The sequence below is a fragment of the Platichthys flesus genome, chromosome 3 (genome assembly GCF_949316205.1).
Source record: "Platichthys flesus chromosome 3, fPlaFle2.1, whole genome shotgun sequence".
Lineage (NCBI taxonomy): Eukaryota > Metazoa > Chordata > Actinopteri > Pleuronectiformes > Pleuronectidae > Platichthys > Platichthys flesus.
This window is the reverse complement of record NC_084947.1, coordinates 1,940,972-1,960,376: the sequence shown is the minus strand read 5'-3', so window position 1 is coordinate 1,960,376 and position 19,405 is coordinate 1,940,972. Positions and strand designations below refer to the sequence as shown.

At 43.8% G+C, this 19,405-nt stretch overlaps 4 protein-coding genes across 5 annotated transcripts in view; 3 read left to right on the top strand and 1 right to left on the bottom strand.

Moving 5' to 3' along the window:
* Positions 1-665: 665 nt before the first annotated feature.
* Positions 666-2,015, top strand: LOC133933155 (C-C motif chemokine 20-like). Its single transcript, XM_062380132.1, has 4 exons — positions 666-814; positions 996-1,110; positions 1,218-1,342; positions 1,436-2,015. The coding sequence occupies exons 1-3, from the start codon at positions 751-753 to the stop codon at positions 1,336-1,338; spliced, it is 300 nt and encodes a 99-aa protein (XP_062236116.1). The 5' UTR covers positions 666-750; the 3' UTR covers positions 1,339-1,342; positions 1,436-2,015.
* Positions 2,016-6,842: 4,827 nt separating this feature from the next.
* On the top strand, positions 6,843-8,192 carry LOC133941683 (C-C motif chemokine 20-like). The gene is made up of 4 exons (XM_062381741.1): positions 6,843-6,991; positions 7,173-7,287; positions 7,395-7,519; positions 7,613-8,192. The coding sequence occupies exons 1-3, from the start codon at positions 6,928-6,930 to the stop codon at positions 7,513-7,515; spliced, it is 300 nt and encodes a 99-aa protein (XP_062237725.1). The 5' UTR covers positions 6,843-6,927; the 3' UTR covers positions 7,516-7,519; positions 7,613-8,192.
* Positions 8,193-10,957: 2,765 nt separating this feature from the next.
* On the top strand, positions 10,958-12,956 carry LOC133936344 (C-C motif chemokine 19-like). Its single transcript, XM_062381318.1, has 4 exons — positions 10,958-11,118; positions 12,104-12,227; positions 12,318-12,429; positions 12,544-12,956. Exons 1-4 carry the CDS (start codon positions 11,055-11,057, stop codon positions 12,574-12,576), a joined length of 333 nt encoding a protein of 110 aa, XP_062237302.1. The 5' UTR covers positions 10,958-11,054; the 3' UTR covers positions 12,577-12,956.
* A 291-nt stretch (positions 12,957-13,247) lies between these two features.
* rusc2 (RUN and SH3 domain containing 2) overlaps positions 13,248-19,405 on the bottom strand; it is a 29,721-nt gene continuing 23,563 nt past the window's right edge. For both annotated transcript variants that reach the window (XM_062381315.1, XM_062381317.1), the window contains 7 exons: positions 18,905-18,981; positions 18,288-18,462; positions 18,058-18,163; positions 17,587-17,633; positions 16,415-17,495; positions 16,059-16,229; positions 13,248-15,632 (listed from right to left, as the gene is read on the bottom strand). In XM_062381315.1, the coding sequence (XP_062237299.1) occupies positions 15,431-15,632; positions 16,059-16,229; positions 16,415-17,495; positions 17,587-17,633; positions 18,058-18,163; positions 18,288-18,462; positions 18,905-18,981 (1,859 nt within the window). In that variant the 3' untranslated portion in view covers positions 13,248-15,430. The remainder of the gene's footprint in view (positions 15,633-16,058; positions 16,230-16,414; positions 17,496-17,586; positions 17,634-18,057; positions 18,164-18,287; positions 18,463-18,904; positions 18,982-19,405) is intronic.

Below are 19,405 nucleotides of genomic sequence, written 5' to 3'. Positions count from 1 at the left end.
CACAAAAGAGTGGAAAGGTTTTGAGTATGATACGGTACAGTACGGTATGGTATGATATGATATGATATTATATGATTGACTATTAAGCCGAAAGAAAATGCTTGTGCCAGTTTGATTGAAGTTTACAGCAACAATTTACAACAGAGGGCAATGCAATAAAACAATGGATTATTTATATAATGAATAAATATAAAGTGATAATACAATTTTTAAATATAGAGTGTATTTTAGGTAAAGATATAAAGTGCATGCAGAGTAAATGTAGAACCGGTGCCCATAGAAATAACAATAGTAATAAAATAATTTATGTGAGACAGTAAACTAATACTAAACTAATTACACTGATCATAGAGATAAGTCACATGGACATAATGCTGCACATGATATTGAATGTCGTCCTCCATCCTGCTTGTGCTCATCCATAATGAACTGTGTCACTCTCATGGAAAGTTGGATTGCGTAAGGCGTGGCAGGTATTTCTCATTTCACGCTACCAGATAATTGGCCTCAGGGCGAAATCTGACAAGAGCGACCGAAAGATGTTGGCGAGGAACCCAGAGGAGCGTGGGAGTTCAGAGGCGGCCGCCCGGGCACGCGCGCCAATGGTTTCCAGTCAATGTGCCGATCACACTTTCATTTTCACTTGCACACCTGTATAAAGGTACCTGCGGCTCTTCCCTTCTCCACACAGCAGCAGCTTCCCTCCTGAACAGAAGAGTCTCTGAACCCTGAGCTCACTCCTACCAAGACATGGCCTCTCGACTTGCTGCAGCTCTGCTCCTGCTGGGCCTCATCTGCACCGGGCTTTCACGAGGTAAGACCCAGAGAGACAATGTTAGCTGCTCGTGGTTTAGCTCTGACTGCAGGTTGCATGGGGTCGTTCGGATGGAAACTGTCATGTTAAACAATATTTTAGATTTGAATGCATCATTGCATGTGTCTGTTTCTTTAACCCCTTAAACCCCCAGTGAATTAGATTCTCTTTCTCCCTGCAGCTGAACTTGCGGTGGATTGTTGTCTGAGCACCACGGACAAGTTCTTCCCGCTGATAAGGATTTCAACCTACAAGCTGCAGATAGCCGGCGAGGGCTGTGACATCAGTGCTACTGTGTAAGTATAGATACACATAATGTTTACATGTACTCAATAGTTAAAGGAAAAGTCACAGTACTTTGTTTTTTCAATTTCCTTCCAGTAACGATTGTTTCCGTTTTCAGGTTCATTACAAAGACTGCAAACACCATCTGCATCGTCCACCCCAGCGAGTCACAGAAGAAGAACAAGTGGGTGAAAGCTCACATTAAATATCTGGATAACAACAGAAAGGCACAGAAGTAATGAGGTAAATAAAAAAATTAGCTCAACTTTACAAACAAAAAGTGAACAAAGTGTTTCTTTCCTCTGCTAATGACTCGCTGCTCATCTTGTTTTGCAGGCATGTGGAGAAGTGGACTCTGGGTAAAAGATGAGAACTGAAGACCAAGATACATTTCCATCTCTGTTCGCAGCCTGGAGGATATTTATTAGAGCTTTGTTTTCTGTGATGCTGTAAATTGTCCCAGTGTTCACCAATCTCTCGAAATCACATTGGGGTTAATGTATTTCTAAGTTAACTAATATTTGTTTATCTTTTGTAACAACACTGTCTAAAATACTTTTATTAGACTTCTGGAAATCATGCTGCGACCCCGCTCTCAGTGTCTCTCGTCCTCCTGGGGGGTCTCGACCCCTAGATTGGGAAACCACTGCACTAGACGAGCAGAACAGCTGTAGGAGATCCGACAGAATATTGTTCAGTCATATTAATGTTGAGGTTTTGTGTGAGCCTCCATGACAGTGACTCCAGACACTGGTTTATTGTACAGTTGTGTTTCTTCTCTGTAAAACTCATTTCATTCCCATATGAAAATAGAAAGTTACGTTATTTGCTGTTTGAGAAATAACTTGTACAAAGTATTGTGAAAATGTTTGTGTTGTATTATTATTTTACAATAAAGTTTGGTATCAATCTCCAACGTCTAGTTTTCCGACTTTCTTTGAAACATCATCACCTTGTTGCCATCAGCAGATATGAGCCCTGAGCCTGAAGCCTGAATGAATCAGCTGCTGCACTTCACAGTTTAACCAAAGTCATTTGACAAAAACTAATCTGACTCTTAAACTCGATCATTTACATGAGTCTCTAAATTGAACTGAATTCAAAACCTTTAACAGAATTCATTCTTCTTTTTCTTCACATTAAACTGATGGTGAAATATGAGATGTCGTGTATTCGTTAGAGTAAAACATGTTGGTATATGCTTAAAACACATAATGACAGGTTAACATTTATGATGCCTAGTTTCTGGACACTCAGACATTCTCAGAGAGTCCTCCAGATGTTTGCCTGGTTTGGTCTCTATCTTTTGAGGATGACCTTTGACTTCGGGAGTTGTTTCTGACCACCTGGTGGATGGATACCAAGGGAATGTTTTTGACCAATGTGTCTTCATGTTCGGACACAAAAACGTGCCCTTATTTAGTCAAATGTACCATAGAGAACGTCATTTACCTGAAGCAAGGGCGGAACCAATGTCCCTATATAACTGTGTGTAAGACCTCAGCACGTCAGATTTTCACCATTTGGCTGTGTGATGTCTCCGGGTATCTAGAGGCCCGTCCTGACCTGTGAAACTTCTGTGTAATAAATTCTGTTATACTGGAAGTAATAGGTCCTCGGAGTCCTTCCTTCATCATCAACAACTTCTATAACAACATCTACCTCTCGGCTGCATAGAATATACGACAGAGACTTAAGAGACAAAGCATGTGATCTGTGCAGAGGAAACAATACGTTAAATCCTGCTTCACCACCCGTCACCAAAGAGCTCGGGACGTTTCTGTGATTATTATGGTTCTTTGCAAAGAGTCGAATCGGCTCGACATCCCTCCAGCCAGTTTTAAGGTGATCTGTCCACTGATGTTTTTGTAAATGCTGCTAACAGACAAATAAAGAAACAGATGAAAACAGAGGTCAAGTGTTGGTTCATCACCGTGAATCAACTTAGATGATTAGATTTGATCAAATGGAATAATAGGATCAGCAATGAGACTGATATTGATATGAATTCCTTTCCTTTCATTCTGAAACTCACTGACCGACTGTCGTGAAATCAAATTTAACCTCACTCGTCCTGTCTCAGCGTGATAACGGTTATTATCTCATGTCTTGGCAATAAGTAAAGACATCGACTACCTCTGGAGCGTGCACACAAAGGTGTAACAATTCCCACTCTGCACTGATATCAACTAAAAAAATGTGGGAAATGATGTAGATGAAGATTAAATAAACGGATTTACTGCACACATTTCAGATTTCTATGTAATTCTGTGATTTCGTCATGTGATTCACCACAGTCATCAGAAACAGACAGAAAGAGGACAAATCAAAGATTGTGAGAGGGGCCCAGAGAACGACTGAGGGGAGCCTCTTACATTCTACTGTGGTTGCGGATTAGGGGCCCGATTTGTTTTTGGAAGGTCGTTTAGAGGACTAATATCTATGAGTGAATGCAAATTGGTGCAAATCCAAATGGGAAAGTCTTAATCTAAAACTCTTGAGCGCGCTATCTTTAATCAACTCTCCGCCTATCTTAACCACAATAATCTTCTTGACCCTCACCAGTCTGGATTCAAGGCAGGTCACTCAACTGAGACTGCCCTCCTTGCTGTCTCTGAGCAGCTTCACACTGCTAGAGCAGCCTCTCTCTCCTCTGTCCTCATCCTTCTAGACCTCTCTGCTGCATTTGACACAGTGAACCACCAGATCCTGATTTCCTCCCTTCAGAACCTGGGTGTGTCAGGCTCTGCTCTCTCCCTGCTCTCTTCCTACCTCAATGAACGCACTTATAGGGTAACTTGGAGAGGATCTGTGTCTGAACCTTGTCCTCTCACTACTGGCGTCCCTCAAGGTTCAGTCCTTGGTCCTCTCCTCTTCTCTCTGTACACCAACTCTCTCGCCTCTGTCATTCACTCACATGGCTTTTCCTACCATAGCGATGCTGATGAGACCCAACTAATTTTGTCTTTTCCCCGATCTGAAACACAGGTAGCAGCACGAATCTCTGCCTGTCTGACCGACATCTCTCAGTGGATGTCTGCACACCACCTGAAGATTAACCTTGACAAGACTGAACTCCTTTTCCTTCCAGGGAAAGACTCTCCCATCCACGACCTGACTATTAACTTTGACAACTCCGTGTTAACCCCCACTCAGACCTGGGTGTGACACTCGATATCCAACTCTCCCTTAAGGCCAATGTATGCTTCTCCGTTTTGACGGACACGGACAGATAGGACCGCCTTCTCCAACGTGGAACGCCCTCTCAGTGCCTCTCCGCGGCTCCTCTGAGAGCTTTTCGTGCAGCTCTCATTTTTCTAACTACACGTCGAAATGGTGGAGAGCCCACGGATAGCCCTTGGCTGTGATTGGTCCGCTAACGCCAGCATTTCGGGACCTCAAACTTCCTGTTTCATTCCCTACATCACAATAAACCTAAAACACAACTACGACACTATGATTAATGTGACAAGTGTGTTAAGCCAGCGGCGTTGTCCGGCTGACGGTGGCTGGTTAGAGCACTTACGGCATGTGTGTGCGGTCACATACGGTTATAACGAACTTTCATAACGGGACTAGCGGGCTAGCCACCATGCTAACTGCGGTGGGAACAGCGCAAAAACCCGCTGACTTTAATCCCACGGCTGTCATGACACTCTTTCTCAAACACCGTCAGGTTAGTAGCAAACACTTGGTAGTAGTTAGTATCGGGTGTCCCTGCTGACTGTGTGTGGAAGCTGGGGGGAGGCTAGCTGCCTCTGTGTAGCTTCAAGCTGTTGCAGCTGTTGAATTAGCAACGCAGTTTGGAAACAAGACCGGGGAACCGCTGCGTTAAGACACGATAACATAAGCATTATGACCCGCTGGGTGTTACTTTATTCAGCAAAAACTGTCGCGTCATCAACATCCTTTTTCTGTTAGCTGCCATCTTTAACTGTGTGTGAGGAGCCGGGAGGACGTAAATAAACCAGCGTGGACTTCTTCTATATACCTCATGAGGTAGGCTTCTCTAAGCTCGACTTCAGTTGCGCCATCTACTGTTCTGGCGGTGAATTGTTTTCACAACAAAAAGGCTCGTAGAACTATAAATCAAAAAGGGTCCGTCCGCTCCGTCCGTCCGTCAGTCCGCAACGGACTCGGAGAAGCATACTGAGGCCTTTACTGCCAGCATTACTGCAACAACACGGTCCTGTAGATTCATGCTGTACAACATCAGGAGAATACGCCCCCTTCTCACTCAGAAGGCGGTGCAGGTTCTGGTCCAGGCTCTGGTCATCTCACGCCTAGATTACTGCAACTCCCTCCTGGAAGGTCTACCTGCTACTGCCATCCGACCTTTGCAGCTCATCCAGATTGCAGCAGTTCGACTGGTTTTTAACCAACCTAAATTCACTCACACTACTCCTCTCCTCCGCTCCCTTCACTGGTTACCAGTGGCTGCTCGCATCCGGTTCAAAACACTAGTACTTGCGTACCATGCTGTGAACGGATCGGGTCCAGTCTACATCCAGGACATGGTCAAACGTTACACCCCAGCTCGTTCACTCCGCTCTGCTTCGGCCAATCGGCTCATTGCTCCCTCACTGCGAGCTAAACACAAAATCACAACTGTTTTCCATCCTGGCTCCTGATTGGTGGAATGAGCTCCCCATCCACATCCGGACAATTGGAAGTTTACACATCTTCCGCCGAAAACTAAAAACACACCTCTTCCGACTTTACCTTGAATAAAAAAAAAACAAAAAAAAAAACTAACAACTCTTTGAAACTAACACTTTAGTAGCACTTACAATGGCACTTACTTATAGCACTTTGTAGTTTCGCTTTATTTTGAAGAAATTGTACTTTCTTGATTCTTGTACCCTCGGGGTTGATGCACTTATTGTAAGTCACTTTGGATGAAAGCGTCAGCTAAATGAAATGTAATGTAATGAATCTAGTGAATTTAAATGAGGTATAAACTCTGACTGAGGGACGTTCCAGGTAAATGAGAAATCAAAGCACTTCACTTTCACTGACAAGGACATGTCAGAAAATCTTTGCAGTTGATTGAGTCACAAAATAGTGGAAAGGTTTTGAGTATGATACGGTACAGTACGGTATGGTATGATATGATATGATATTATATGATATGATATGATATGATTGACTATTAAACCCAAAGAAAATGCTTGTGCCAGTTTGATTGAAGATTAAAACAACAATTTACAACAGAGTGTAACGCAATAAAAAGGATGGAGTATTAATATAATGAATAAATAAAAATAAAAACATAAAGTGTATTTTAAGTAAAAAAAAAGGTGTATTTTAGGTAAAGATATAAAGTGCATGCAGAGTAAATGTAGAACCGGTGCCCATCGAAATAACAATAGTAATAAAATAATTTATGTGACAGTAAACTAATACTAAACTAATTACACTGATCATAGAGATAAGTCACATGGACATAATGCTGCACATGATATTGAATGTCGTCCTCCATCCTGCTTGTGCTCATCCATAATGAACTGTGTCACTCTCATGGAAAGTTGGATTGCGCAAAGAGTGGCAGGTATTTCTCATTTCACGTTACCTGATAATTGGCCTCAGGCCTAATACTGACAAGAGCGACCGGAAGATGTTGGCGAGGAACCCAGAGGAGCGTGGGAGTTGAGAGGCGGCCGCCCGGGCACGCGCGCCAATGGTTTCCAGTCAATGTGCCGATCACACTTTCATTTTCACTTGCACACCTGTATAAAGGTACCTGCGGCTCTTCCCTTCTCCACACAGCAGCAGCTTCCCTCCTGAACAGAAGAGTCTCTGAACCCTGAGCTCACTCCTACCAAGACATGGCCTCTCGACTTGCTGCAGCTCTGCTCCTGCTGGGCCTCATCTGCACCGGGCTTTCACGAGGTAAGACCCAGAGAGACAATGTTAGCTGCTCGTGGTTTAGCTCTGACTGCAGGTTGCATGGGGTCGTTCGGATGGAAACTGTCATGTTAAACAATATTTTAGATTTGAATGTATCATTGCATGTGTCTGTTTCTTTAACCCCTTAAACCCCCAGTGAATTAGATTCTCTTTCTCCCTGCAGCTGAACTTGCGGTGGATTGTTGTCTGAGCACCACGGACAAGTTCTTCCCGCTGATAAGGATTTCAACCTACAAGCTGCAGATAGCCGGGGAGGGCTGTGACATCAGTGCTACTGTGTAAGTATAGATACACACAATGTTTACATGTACTCATTAGTTAAAGGAAAAGTCACAGTACTTTGTTTTTTCGATTTCCTTCCAGTAACGATTGTTTCTGTTTTCAGGTTCATTACAAAGACTGCAAACACCATCTGCATCATCCACCCCAGCGAGTCACAGAAGAAGAACAAGTGGGTGAAATCTCACATTAAATATCTGGATAACAACAGAAAGGCACAGAAGTAATGAGGTAAATAAAAAAATTAGCTCAACTTTACAAACAAAAAGTGAACAAAGTGTTTCTTGCCTCTGCTAATGACTCGCTGCTCATCTTGTTTTGCAGGCATGTGGAGAAGTGGACTCTGGGTAAAAGATGAGAACTGAAGAACAAGATTCATTTCCATCTTTGTTCGCATCCTGGGGGATATTTATTAGAGCTTTGTTTTCTGTGATGCTGTAAATTGTCCCAGTGTTCACCAATCTCTCGAAATCACATTGGGGTTAATGTATTTCTAAGTTAACTAATATTTGTTTATCTTTTGTAACAACACTGTCTGAAATACTTTTATTAGACTTCTGGAAATCATGCTGCGACCCCGCTCTCAGTGTCTCTCGTCCTCCTGGGGGGTCTCGACCCCTAGATTGAGAAACCACTGCACTAGACGAGCAGAACAGCTGTAGGAGATCCGACTGAATATTGTTCAGTCATATTAATGTTGAGGTTTTGTGTGAGCCTCCGTGACAGTGACTCCAGACACTGGTTTATTGTACAGTTGTGTTTCTTCTCTGTAAAACTCATTTCATTCCCATATGAAAATAGAAAGTTACGTTATTTGCTGTTTGAGAAATAACTTGTACAAAGTATTGTGAAAATGTTTGTGTTGTATTATTATTTTACAATAAAGTTTGGTATCAATCTCCAACGTCTAGTTTTCCGACTTTCTTTGAAACATCATCACCTTGTTGCCATCAGCAGATATGAGCCCTGAGCCTGAAGCCTGAATGAATCAGCTGCTGCACTTCACAGTTTAACCAAAGTCATTTGACAAAAAATAATCTGACTCGATCATTTACATGAGTCTCTAAATTGAACTGAACTCAAAACCTTTAACAGAATTCATTCTTCCTTTTCTTCACATTAAACCTCCTCCTGACGGGACAGTGTTCCCGAGCTCACAGCACAAAGAGTTATATTGTTACACGACCTCGGCATTCTTTGGAATTCTCCCACAATGCAAGTGGGCTCTGACAGTTCAGCCAAAAAGCCCCTCAACTAAAAGCAAAAGTACAAATGATGAATAGTTTTCACGGTATTAGAGTTCATTGCAGCTGTTTTATTATGATGGATTGTTACGGCCACACAGAGGGAAAAAAGAAATTACAGGAATAAAGTTACACACAGAGACTGTGAGAAGTCTCGCCTGCTGCAGCAACTTGTTAACTTATACTTCAGGATAAGTTTCACTCATAATGAAACACTGGATATTTGTTCTTTTAATAATACAACTTTTTCCTCATATATTACAACCTCATTCTTGTAATATCATGATTTTCTTTCATTGAACTATGAATTTATTCATATAATATTATAACTTTAAAAAAAGTAATTTTTACTTCATTGTTGTAATAATACTCTTGTTAAATCACAACTTTATTCTGGTAATATAAAGACTTTTTTCATACCCTGACTTTATTATTTTACTCTTGTAACTTATTCATATTCTGACTTTATTCTTTTAACATTATAACTTTTACAATTAATTTAAGATTTCATTGTTGTAGTCACAACCTTATTCTGGTAATATAATGACTTTTTTCATACCATGACTTTATTATTTTACTCTTGTAACTTATTCATATTCTGGCTTTATTCCTTTAACATTATAACTTTTTACAATTAATTTAAGATTTCATTGTTGTAGTCACAACCTTATTCTGGTAATATAATGACTTTTTTCATATTCTGACTTTATTTTCTTAATATTATAACTTTTTACAATTAAATTAAGACTTTGTTCTTGTAGCATTACTCTTTTTAAATCCTGTCTTTATTATTTTAATATTATGACTTCTGTCTCCTTGAATTATGACTCACTTCTTACTCGAGGGTCTCACTGAATTTTCCATCACCATCCACCTCCTGCTAACAAATGTGTATAAATACTACACTTATATGTTGTTGACTCCACATTTGGCATGTTTGCACTTATTAATATTCCACCTAACCTCAACCTCAGGGAAGACGAAACTCACTGTGCTCATTTCACCACTTGGCAGGAGGTCACACTTGGATCAGTTACCATTTGGTTTCCTGCCAGTTTTTCCTCCGCAAATTTTTTCCTGTAACTGGTTGAGCAGGGAAAATCCAAGAGAGTGAACCGTGCGGGCAAACGTCCAGAGCGGTTTACAAGAAACAGAGAGTTTCTCTTCAGAGGCTCTCAGCCCATCAGTGAACACAGTTAAACATTTGCTCTGGTGATGCAATAAAGCCGTCAAAGAAGTTAATGTGATAGAGTGCAAATTAGATATTGGTGAAGTTTATCTCAACACAAAGACACAACTGTTCAGCACTTCCTCAACACAGACCCACTATGCCAATGTTGTGGAATCAGTTCCACCACAGTTTGTCTTTCACATGGGAGTAAATCAACATGGGAAGAGTTTGTTCTTGCTTTGAGTTTTGTTTTGTCTCATTTCTGGTGAAACGACCGAGGCTGAGCGACAGGTTTATGAGTCAACAACAAGTCTGCAAAGGTTCCAGTGGAACAATCATTACCTTTAAATCTGATAACATTTATCCACCAGACTGCGTCATGGCCTGTTAGCCTCTAACGTGCCTTCAGGCAGCAGCTCATTCAAACTGATCTGTCTGCTCCTGTCCCCGAGCCGATAGCTTCTACCGGATCCAGTGTCTGATGACGTTGAACCGGGTAGTCTGGACATTTTCAAGGGGTCCCGTGGAGGACAGAAGAGGACATGGACAACACGGGGGCCGGATGGAGACCCCGCTGACCAGAGCCAGGGGCAGTCAGCCACCTTGACCACCCTTTTGCAACGCCCCTGCCCAGCAACACAAACAATGCCCTGTCCCGCCTGCAGCCGGATCACGAGATGTCCGTCCACACTCATGATTTGTCTTTTCCTTTGTCGTGGGTCCCTGCTGACATCTTTTCCTGAGTTCACAGGTGATGTCCTGCCCACTCCTGTGTCAGTGGTGCCGGGGGGGGGGGTTCCAAAGTCGACCCCCCAAGCCAATGTCTCGATCCCGTCCCACATCTCACCTATACCCCCGTCTGTCTCTGAGTTGGGGGGGCCTGGACTCAACAGTCCATGGACGGCCACAGTGCAACTTATTCAAACGTTTGTTATCCGTATCTAAGTTCTCCAGGCGGGGGTGGAAATCTCAAACCTGACCCGGTGGACTCCCATGAGGGACGTATGGTCACCGCAGAGTTAAATCAGAAAGTGTGTTGTGTGTGTTCAGAGATTAGCGTGTTTGTGACCCGCGTGTCAAACGTTTCCTGTTCCCTCCGAGCAGCCGAGCCTGTTTGTCAAAGGCTGGGAACCGATAAAAGAAAGAGAAGAGGGACTTTTCCCTTCATGTTGGGAGGGGTCAAGACCTGAGCTGGACAAGAGATTTAAGAGAGGGGGGGGGGGGTCAGAGGAGTGGCCTGTGATATTAAAAGTGAAACCAGGGGGACAATGTTGTGTATATAAACACTGACACACATCCAGTCTGTCACCACTGAGCCTCAGGGACGACTTCACCAGCTCAGCGATCAGACATGGCTCCATGGGGTGACACCAAGCTCTTCTTCTGCATCTTCTTCATCAGCTGCTACTGCACAGGTGAGGCTCATCTCTCTTTACTACACACTAACACTTTAATCTGCTCATCTCTCCGAAGCGGTGAAAAGACCCGTGAAATCGTGTTAAGTTGTGAGTTTACAGAGATAACAGGATGTGAAGGATCCAAACAAATCCACTCGGCACGGCTCCAGAAACAAGCAGCTGCTTCCTCTGCTTCTCTTCACATCTCACACCCACTAACTTTTAATCTGAGTGAAACCAGACAGAAATCAAATTAATTTCAATTACAATCTTAAAGTATGTTTAAATAAACATTAGCTAATAATGATTTTTTTCTTTTTTAACACACTGAGGCTGCAGAGAGAAGCTGTCAGTGTTTCCCTCTGTTCAGTAGAACTGTAGGTGGAAGTTATAGATTAACTCTTTACAAGTGACAATGTGTGCGTGTGTGTCTGTGTGCCTACAACGTGCCCTTGAGCAAGTTTCGGACTCATTTCCTTCTCAGCCTTTTGGAGCCAAAACAGTAGTTAGATAAATTGATGGATCGGCTAATTATTGCAACTCTGTCAACATATTTTTACAATGCTTTAAAATGCTTTTTAAACATTAGAGCAAGAATTACAAACTTTTTAATTGTATTTCAGACTAACAATGCATTTTCATCCTTAAAAATTATCTTTTTATGAGGCAGAGGCCAAAGAATTAGAGAGAAATTTGTGTGTTATAACCGATCTCAATAAAATACACACACACACCCACAGAAGCGTACATTTAATAACCTCATAAACAAAAGAGCTTCTGCATCTAAATAGTGTTGTATAAATGGTTTGTATATAATAACATCAGCTTTGTGTGTTGCTTACAATGGATCTGACAGAAAGTGGCTCCTCCTCCTCTGTGTTCAGCAGCAGTGTGAACGGTGTGTTGTGGTGGAACAACGACACCCTGAGCTCACAGAGGGATAAAGCTGTAAATCATCTTATAGGTTGAAAGTCAGACTGATCTCTTCTTCTCTGTGGTTCAGTGACATTAGCTCAGATGCCCATGGACTGCTGCCTGAGCGTCAGGAACAAGCCGATAGAGCGACGGCTGATCGTGGACTACAGTCATCAGATCAAAGGACACGGCTGCTCTATCGATGCCACCATGTGAGTTCAGTGTGTGTTTAATAGGTTTAACCAGCAGGGGGGGGTTGGGGGTTTCATCCACCTGACCTAAATGACCTGGTGTCGTTGCAGCCTGCTGACCAGACGCGGCCGGAGTCTCTGTGTTCCCGCCAAAGAACCCTGGGTCCACAAGGTGATGAGCCACGTGGACCGCCTGAAGGAGCGCTGCAGGGGAAACTGCAAGGTACCAGAACTCAGCTGCTCTCACCTCACATCTCTAATCTGGAGTGTTTTAATAAAGCTGCAAACTTACAATCATAGCACCGGTGAATTTATTGTGTTTTTGTTTTGTTTACAGAGCAAACGCTCGGCCAAAGGGAAGCAAGCTTGACCTCTGACCCCTTCAGTCCGCCTTGACGAAAGCATTGGGCCGCTCCGAGTCAGGGAGGAAACGCAGTGACTCAAACCAACCTAAATAATAAATCATTATATTGAAAGTAATTACTTCTTATACTAAACAGCCATTTCTCTATTTTTGTACGTTTGTGTTGTTACATACATTTCTGTTTGAGTGGAAAAAATAAAAAATTGAGTTTTTATATAATTTAAACTTTTTATTTTAGCCATTTTTGTTTGAGGAAAAAAAGGAATGAGGATATAAAATGTGAATGAGTGAGTGTGTGTCTCATCAAACTGTGAAGAAGTGAAGAGTGTTGGGATGGATTCAAATGATTGTTGAACATTTTCAGAATAAAACGAGTTTCCTGTCAATCCTGCCAATGTCTCAAGTTCTTTGTTTGTGAAACTAAAGTAAATAATCTTTATTTTTCTGTTTGCTTTCTTTGAATCCCGTCACTGCTGGAGATAAGATGATTGATTTTATGTCTTTTTAGTTTTTTCATAACAACATATCATATAGTCTTTCTTGGTTCATATCCCATCTTCCCACCAAGTTTCATGGAAGTCTGCTCCGTACCTTTTATATAATTCAGCTGACAAAGAAACAAACTGTGAAAAGCTTTGTGGAGAGTGCGTTGAGGACAAAAGACACAGGAGCAGGTGTGTGATCACGTGAGCACTTTGTTATTGAACATCCACAGTAGTTTGATAAGGTCGTACACATCCTATATCCTGGACACAGAGAGAAGAGCAGGGTCACTGACGGTATTTACAGAGCGAGAGAAACCAGACGACTCACAACTCAAATCAAAAAGCGAATCTGTCTTCTCCTCCTCGTCTCTCTGGTGTGATCGTGTCTCTCTGCTCCGGCCACCAGCCACACCTCATTTCCAGTCCGCAGGTTGTTAGCACTGAATCTAAAGCTTATACTCGCTTCCTGTATGAAACAGGAAATGCATTAATAACATGTACACATATAGATCTATGGCAGAAATGAACCACTGAAGGCTTTAAATATATTTACACTTCAGCAAGAATTAAATATTAAAATCATTTTGGTGAAATTCAATGTTTAAAAAAAAAAAAATTATACATACAAATAAAAACTGTACAGTAATGCAACCAAGAGGAACAAAAAGTAAACAAAATGGAAGAATTATATCCCATGTAAGTTTTTCAAAAACTACACAAGCATTCATTTATTTAATAAATGTACATTGATTTCACCTGTTTTTAAATGTGTAATGTTTGGACCGGGCGTCTGTTTACACTCTATTGCCTTAAGTTGTACTTCACGGTCAACTCATTAGGAACCTAAGGCCACATTTTACACTGTGTACGTCCCAGCACAGGACGGCTTTCCCTTTAGACGTCAAAAAGTATCACCACAGAACACGCCTCTGCTTCTCCACTACACTCTGAAGTCAAGTAAACATCCACTTAGATGTTTGTATAAAATAAACTGTAACGTCAAGACGAGTGTTTGGGCCTCAAGCGCTTTAAGGCATAAATAAGATCACCGACCCCATTTTTCTAAATGCAAAAAGTAATTAGCAATACTTTTTCAAAAACCAGAATCACACTCAGGAGAGTGCATCGATCATTTCAACTGATAATTCCTTGCTGTCTTTTCCAGGATTAACGACTCTGGCTTAAATTGCTCGGGACTTGATGAAAATGACAAAAATAACTTTTCAATGTTAAAAGAAGTTAAAGAAAAATCCTGGATTCGCCTCTAAATTGAATTCTTTCTCGTTCTATCCTTTCAGCAAGGTTCGAGGAAACGTGTTCAGTAGTTGAACAGACGGGAGAAAACACAACATCCTTGGGGGACGTGCAAAGACATCACCGCAGCTCATTGGACGTCTTCCCCCCTTTCTGTCCATTTAGATACCTGCCTCGGGAAGTCAAATTAGCATTTACAAAAAAAGGCCGACTGATCAAACTGCACTGAAGCATTTTACTCGATAGTGTTTTCAGATTGGATTAGAAATCAGATTTTAGGGGCGATAGAAAGTTGAAATGCTCCAAAACCACATCAGCCATTTGCTCGACCCAGCTATGAGCAGAGAGGAAGAAGAAACATCCATCGCTTCTTCTCCACAGAAACAGGAGCTGTGATCAGGGACCACAGAGGTGGAATAAAAAAACTCTTTCACTCGAGTTAAACAGGCGTCTAAAAACACTGCAGCCAGGTTTTATCCTCTGATCATAATCATAATAATAATAATTTGCCGAAAACAAACACGTCTGCAGCGGTGGAACAAGTTTAGCTTTTACAACCATCTTGAATCTTCCCCTGAAAAAGTAAAAGAATAAGGATTCGCAGATTCTACGTGATTTAAAGTCGTCAGTCGGCACGAAGCAAGCGACAGGACATCGAACCAAACTGTGTTCAGAGTGCGGCGCAGCGCGGTGAAAGTAAAGACGGTACGGCAAAGTGCAGCTAGGCGTGGTGCAGAGCATATATATATATTTATATATATATCATACGTGTGTCGGCCTTCCTTGTTTAGTTGGAAGTAAAGATGGATGTTGTTCACACGGGTTTTAAAACTTGTGTCACAGCTGAGAGAGAGAGGAGCGTCTTCCAGAGTCTTTGGGTTTCGGTTTGTCGATCGGGTGTTTTGGTTGTTTTGTTTGGATGTTTGCATGCGTACTGGTCTCGGTTGAAGCCTTGGAGTCCGTGTTGGAGGCTGCATGCTTCCCTTGCATATGTCTGTACAACGTTTGAACAATGGCCATATGTTTGTTTTCAGTTTTCCCTTTTTCAAACAGCAGATTTTTAAACGTGTGTCCGGAGCTGTTTGCCTTCGTCTTCTCCTCTGTTCCCTCTCGGCTGCAGCTCAGCAGAGACCAGCGGCGTCCTGGCTGTCGTCCATGCTGTTCAGGGTGACGTAGATGATGGGAACCAGCCCCCGCGTGGAGCCCAGGGAGCAGAGCAGCCAGTCGGGATCAGCTTTGCTCAGGACCAGCAGGACGTCTCCCTTGTTGAAGCTCAGCTGGCCGGGCTCGGTGGCGATGTGGTGGCACAGAGCCCGGACTTCACTGAGGAACCCAGAGAGGACAGTTGAGAGATGAGTCTTAAACACGTCTGATTAAACAAAGCTTCTGTTAATTTACTGCATTTCTTCTTTGTCTTGTTGGATTTAAACTTTGGTTTTTGGGCTGAAACTGTGACGGATATTTTCTTTTCTGATCCTCTGTTCTTTAAAATGCAAATTCTTTCCAAAGGATGAAAGTATATTTAATTTAAAAAAACTTGTGGACACCTTTACTACCTAACAAATCAAATGCTGTTGAATTAAAAATGAGTTGATAAACATTCTGATATTAAACCATGAAATCTGTTGTTTTATTTCATAAAATAAAGCTTCCCTGAACTTTATATTGTAGTTGTATAGCTTCATTTTGAAGTATGAAACTGGTTGAATTGAGGAACACGTGTTTGACGGATCAGGACGACTCGCTCACCACAGAGGCTGTCGTTTGGCTTCAGGTGGGTGAGTCGTCCTGGGTGGGGGGGGTGTGCTCTGGGCGGGAGGAGTCTGAGGCTCCGTCTTCTTCACGCTGCCTCCGGCTCCGATCGTCTGGGCCACGAGGTCGAGGACGGACATGTCCAGACCGAGCCAACCTGACGGAGGTCTGAGGGACGGAGGACAAGAAGAACTAGAATAAGTTTGAGACTTGAGGTTTAAAGATGAGTCTAATAATTCTGTATTTATCTCATCTGCAACAAATCCCAGGAATAACCTTTGACCTCTCTCCAGTAACTAAAGATAACGTGTGCCTTGTGTTTTTGATGTCTCTTGTTCAGAGTCTCAACCCACCTGCTCCTCTGACTTCTGGCCCTCTGCTCAGCTGCCTCCGCTCTGGAAGGAGAACCGAGACTCGCTCCGAAGAGCCGGCCCCACCGCAGGCCCTGTCCCTGTGAGGGGCTCTCCAGCTGGGCTGCAGCCGGGGCCCCGGGGCCCGTGGCCTCCACAGGTTTTTTCTCCTTCTCCTGGTTGAGAACAGACTCCGGGGGGCTGCCCATCCACGAGGGTCTCCCCCCCCGGGGTCCGCCCGACTCCTCGCTGGAGCTGCTGTTGCTCTTCCTGCTCCTGCAGCCCTCCCCTTCTTGGCTTGACTCCGCCCCCTCCACCACGCCCTCCCTGGTGGGCGGGAGCCGGCCCTGGCGTCTCTCCGACGACCTCTTCCTCTTCTCGGTCTTCACGAACTTGGTCTTCTCCGTGGATTGGTCGATGTAGACCTGGGAGGACTGCATGAGCTGGTACCACCACCCCGCCTGTCTGTCCTGCAACTGACGCCCTTCTTCAGCCGGATCCCTCTCTTTTGTCTTCCTCCCGTCCTTCTCTTGTCCATCCTCCCCTTCTCCCTGGCTCTCCTGGCCCACACCTTTCACCCTCTCCTCACTCATCCCCCTCTCCTTCCACAGATTGGAAAACCCTACCTCCACCTTCGACTGTCTGCTAACAGGTCCAGCTGTCATGCTCTCCGTTGCCTCCCCCTCCTTCCTCACACTGGATTTGAACCCCCACCCCTCCCTTCTGGACCTGGCTCCTTCCATCCTCGGCCACGTTCCCTCCCGCCTCAGCCCCGCCCTCTCCTTCTTCAGCTCGCCGCTCGAGTCTCTGACCATTTCGCTCACGGTGGTGCTCCACCCTCGCATGAGCTGGAAGGTGGAGCGAGCCGACTGGTCGACGCTCTGGCCCGCAGAGCACAGCTGCTCCTTGCGACGCAGGTGCTCCTGGCCCTTTTGGAGGAGGTGCGGCTCGAACAGGAGGTCCAGGTCGAAGGGGAGCAGCGACAGCGGCTGCAGCAGGAGGAGGAGCTCCTCGAAGAGATGCTGGCAGGCCCCCTGCGACAGGGGAAGGAAACCCCACGGGCTGTAGTGTGCCACTATGATATCTGAGGAAAGGGAAACAGAAAATAGAGTGAGAGGTGGACTCAAGATTCAAGAGGTGTTTGAAGAAGATAAACATCGCACACGTTATCTCACCTTCATGTGTGTAGAGGTGATTGAACCAGAACTCCAAAGATTTCAGGCTGAAATAGACGACAAGTCAAACATTAAAGATAACAGCAGGAAGCCAGCGGGACCTTTCACCACCCAAATCTAATCAGTTGGACTAATCGTAAGTGGACGTTTGTGCCAAATATGAAAGGAATCCCCCTCAGGCGTTTTTAAGATAACATGTTATCAAGGTCAAACATGTGACCTTATACCACCAATAATCTAATCAGTTGAGCAGAGGAAATTCCCTCGAGGTGTTTTATTGACATTGTGTTGACAAGAGTGAAACAGACGCACAACCCTAGAAACACAACGCCTCTGGTCACTGGAGGAAAGAGCTGAACTGAAAAACATCATTGTGACCATTTGACTGAACTTCTTGAATAGTCTAACTTCCAGGTTCTCAGTCGTTTTCCCAGAGAAAGAGGAAACTAACTAAAAGCAGAAGTGACTCACTTGAGCAGACCGAAGATGAAGGAGTTCATCCTCATGCTGTGGCTGCTGAGCTCGGAGAACTGGCTCACCTTCGAGAACAAGCTGTGGAGGACGCGAGTGGACGGGCCTGACGGAGACAAACGGAAACACTCACACACACATGACACAGGCTGCTTGTTCTCTAGTTTAAATCATGATACAGTAACTGTCGTGTGACGGTGAACACATATTGATCTCCTGCTCCTCCTCACCCAGCTGAGTGGAGGCCTCCACCAGGCTCCAGGGCTGACAGCGCCGCTGCCCGATGATCAGGTCCAGCACGTAGGCCTTCAGGCCGTCCTGCAGCACGTCCTGCAGGGCCGGGCACAGGTACTTCAGGATGAGGTGCCCCACGTTGGGACTCACCCAGCTGTTCCCCAGCTTCGCCTGGAGAAACATTACGAGTGATGAAGGGAAAGTAGAGGGACATGTGAAGATATGGAACTTTGCATTAAGACTAAAGACTAAAGACTAATATGCTTCTCTGCTCTTCTCAGGAGGAGATTTATCTGGAGCCTTGTTTGAAACCAAACAAAAGATGTGACCGGTACAGATTCACTGACACACTGATGCAACACTGTTATAAGGTAAAAAGACTGTAATAATATAATATAATAAGTGTATATTTATAGCAGTATACACCTGAAATAAAAATCTTTCCTTCAAACACATGAACACACATAACACAATATCAGTGACTAAGAGGAACTCTGGTCAGAGTTCTGGCGCCATCTGTCTGTGAGATCGCTGCACTTCACCTGCTTTTAACTCAATCAATCTAATACTGTTTCTATTAAAGAACATTAATCAACCACTGATGAACACTCACCTTCACGTCTGGATCTCGACTGGTTCCGAAATGAGCCACAATCAGATCCACTGCTGTGTTCACGGCTTTCACCAAAGCTGACGAGAGAGAGAGAGGAAAACAAAACATGAAGCTCAACTTTTGACCTCTGAAGTTCTAATCAGGTGAAGTGATGAACTAAATTTTAAAAAATTCCCTGAAGGAGTTTCTAGAAATAAAGTTACCTATAGATTTATAACAAACTGTGCCTCTTGGCTGCTGATGGATAAAAACACACCTCTTGGAGGTTGTATCTGAAGTCAGTGTGAGAAAGGTTCAGTTAATGGCGTCTTGCTCGAGGACACTTCAGCAGTTAGGGAGTAAAACCTGGATGCTCCTCATGAAGGACGTCTTACGACCCCCTGCTGCTTCAACAGGCCTCTAATGAGGCTCCTCACTGTCGAGTGGCCTCTTCACACAGAGGACGGCTCTCTGGTGAAACACCATCAACCTCACAGTGTGGACATGTGGTGGATTCGATTC

Coding starts and splice junctions, on each gene's coding strand:
- LOC133933155 (XM_062380132.1), top strand. CDS start 751: ATGGCCTCTCGACTTGCTGCAGCTCTGCTCCTGCTGGGCCTCATCTGC. Junction 815..995: donor CTGCACCGGGCTTTCACGAG/GTAAGACCCAGA, acceptor TTCTCCCTGCAG/CTGAACTTGCGGTGGATTGT. Junction 1,111..1,217: donor TGTGACATCAGTGCTACTGT/GTAAGTATAGAT, acceptor TTCCGTTTTCAG/GTTCATTACAAAGACTGCAA.
- LOC133936344 (XM_062381318.1), top strand. CDS start 11,055: ATGGCTCCATGGGGTGACACCAAGCTCTTCTTCTGCATCTTCTTCATC. Junction 12,228..12,317: donor TGCTCTATCGATGCCACCAT/GTGAGTTCAGTG, acceptor GTGTCGTTGCAG/CCTGCTGACCAGACGCGGCC. Junction 12,430..12,543: donor GCTGCAGGGGAAACTGCAAG/GTACCAGAACTC, acceptor TTTTGTTTACAG/AGCAAACGCTCGGCCAAAGG.
- LOC133941683 (XM_062381741.1), top strand. CDS start 6,928: ATGGCCTCTCGACTTGCTGCAGCTCTGCTCCTGCTGGGCCTCATCTGC. Junction 6,992..7,172: donor CTGCACCGGGCTTTCACGAG/GTAAGACCCAGA, acceptor TTCTCCCTGCAG/CTGAACTTGCGGTGGATTGT. Junction 7,288..7,394: donor TGTGACATCAGTGCTACTGT/GTAAGTATAGAT, acceptor TTCTGTTTTCAG/GTTCATTACAAAGACTGCAA.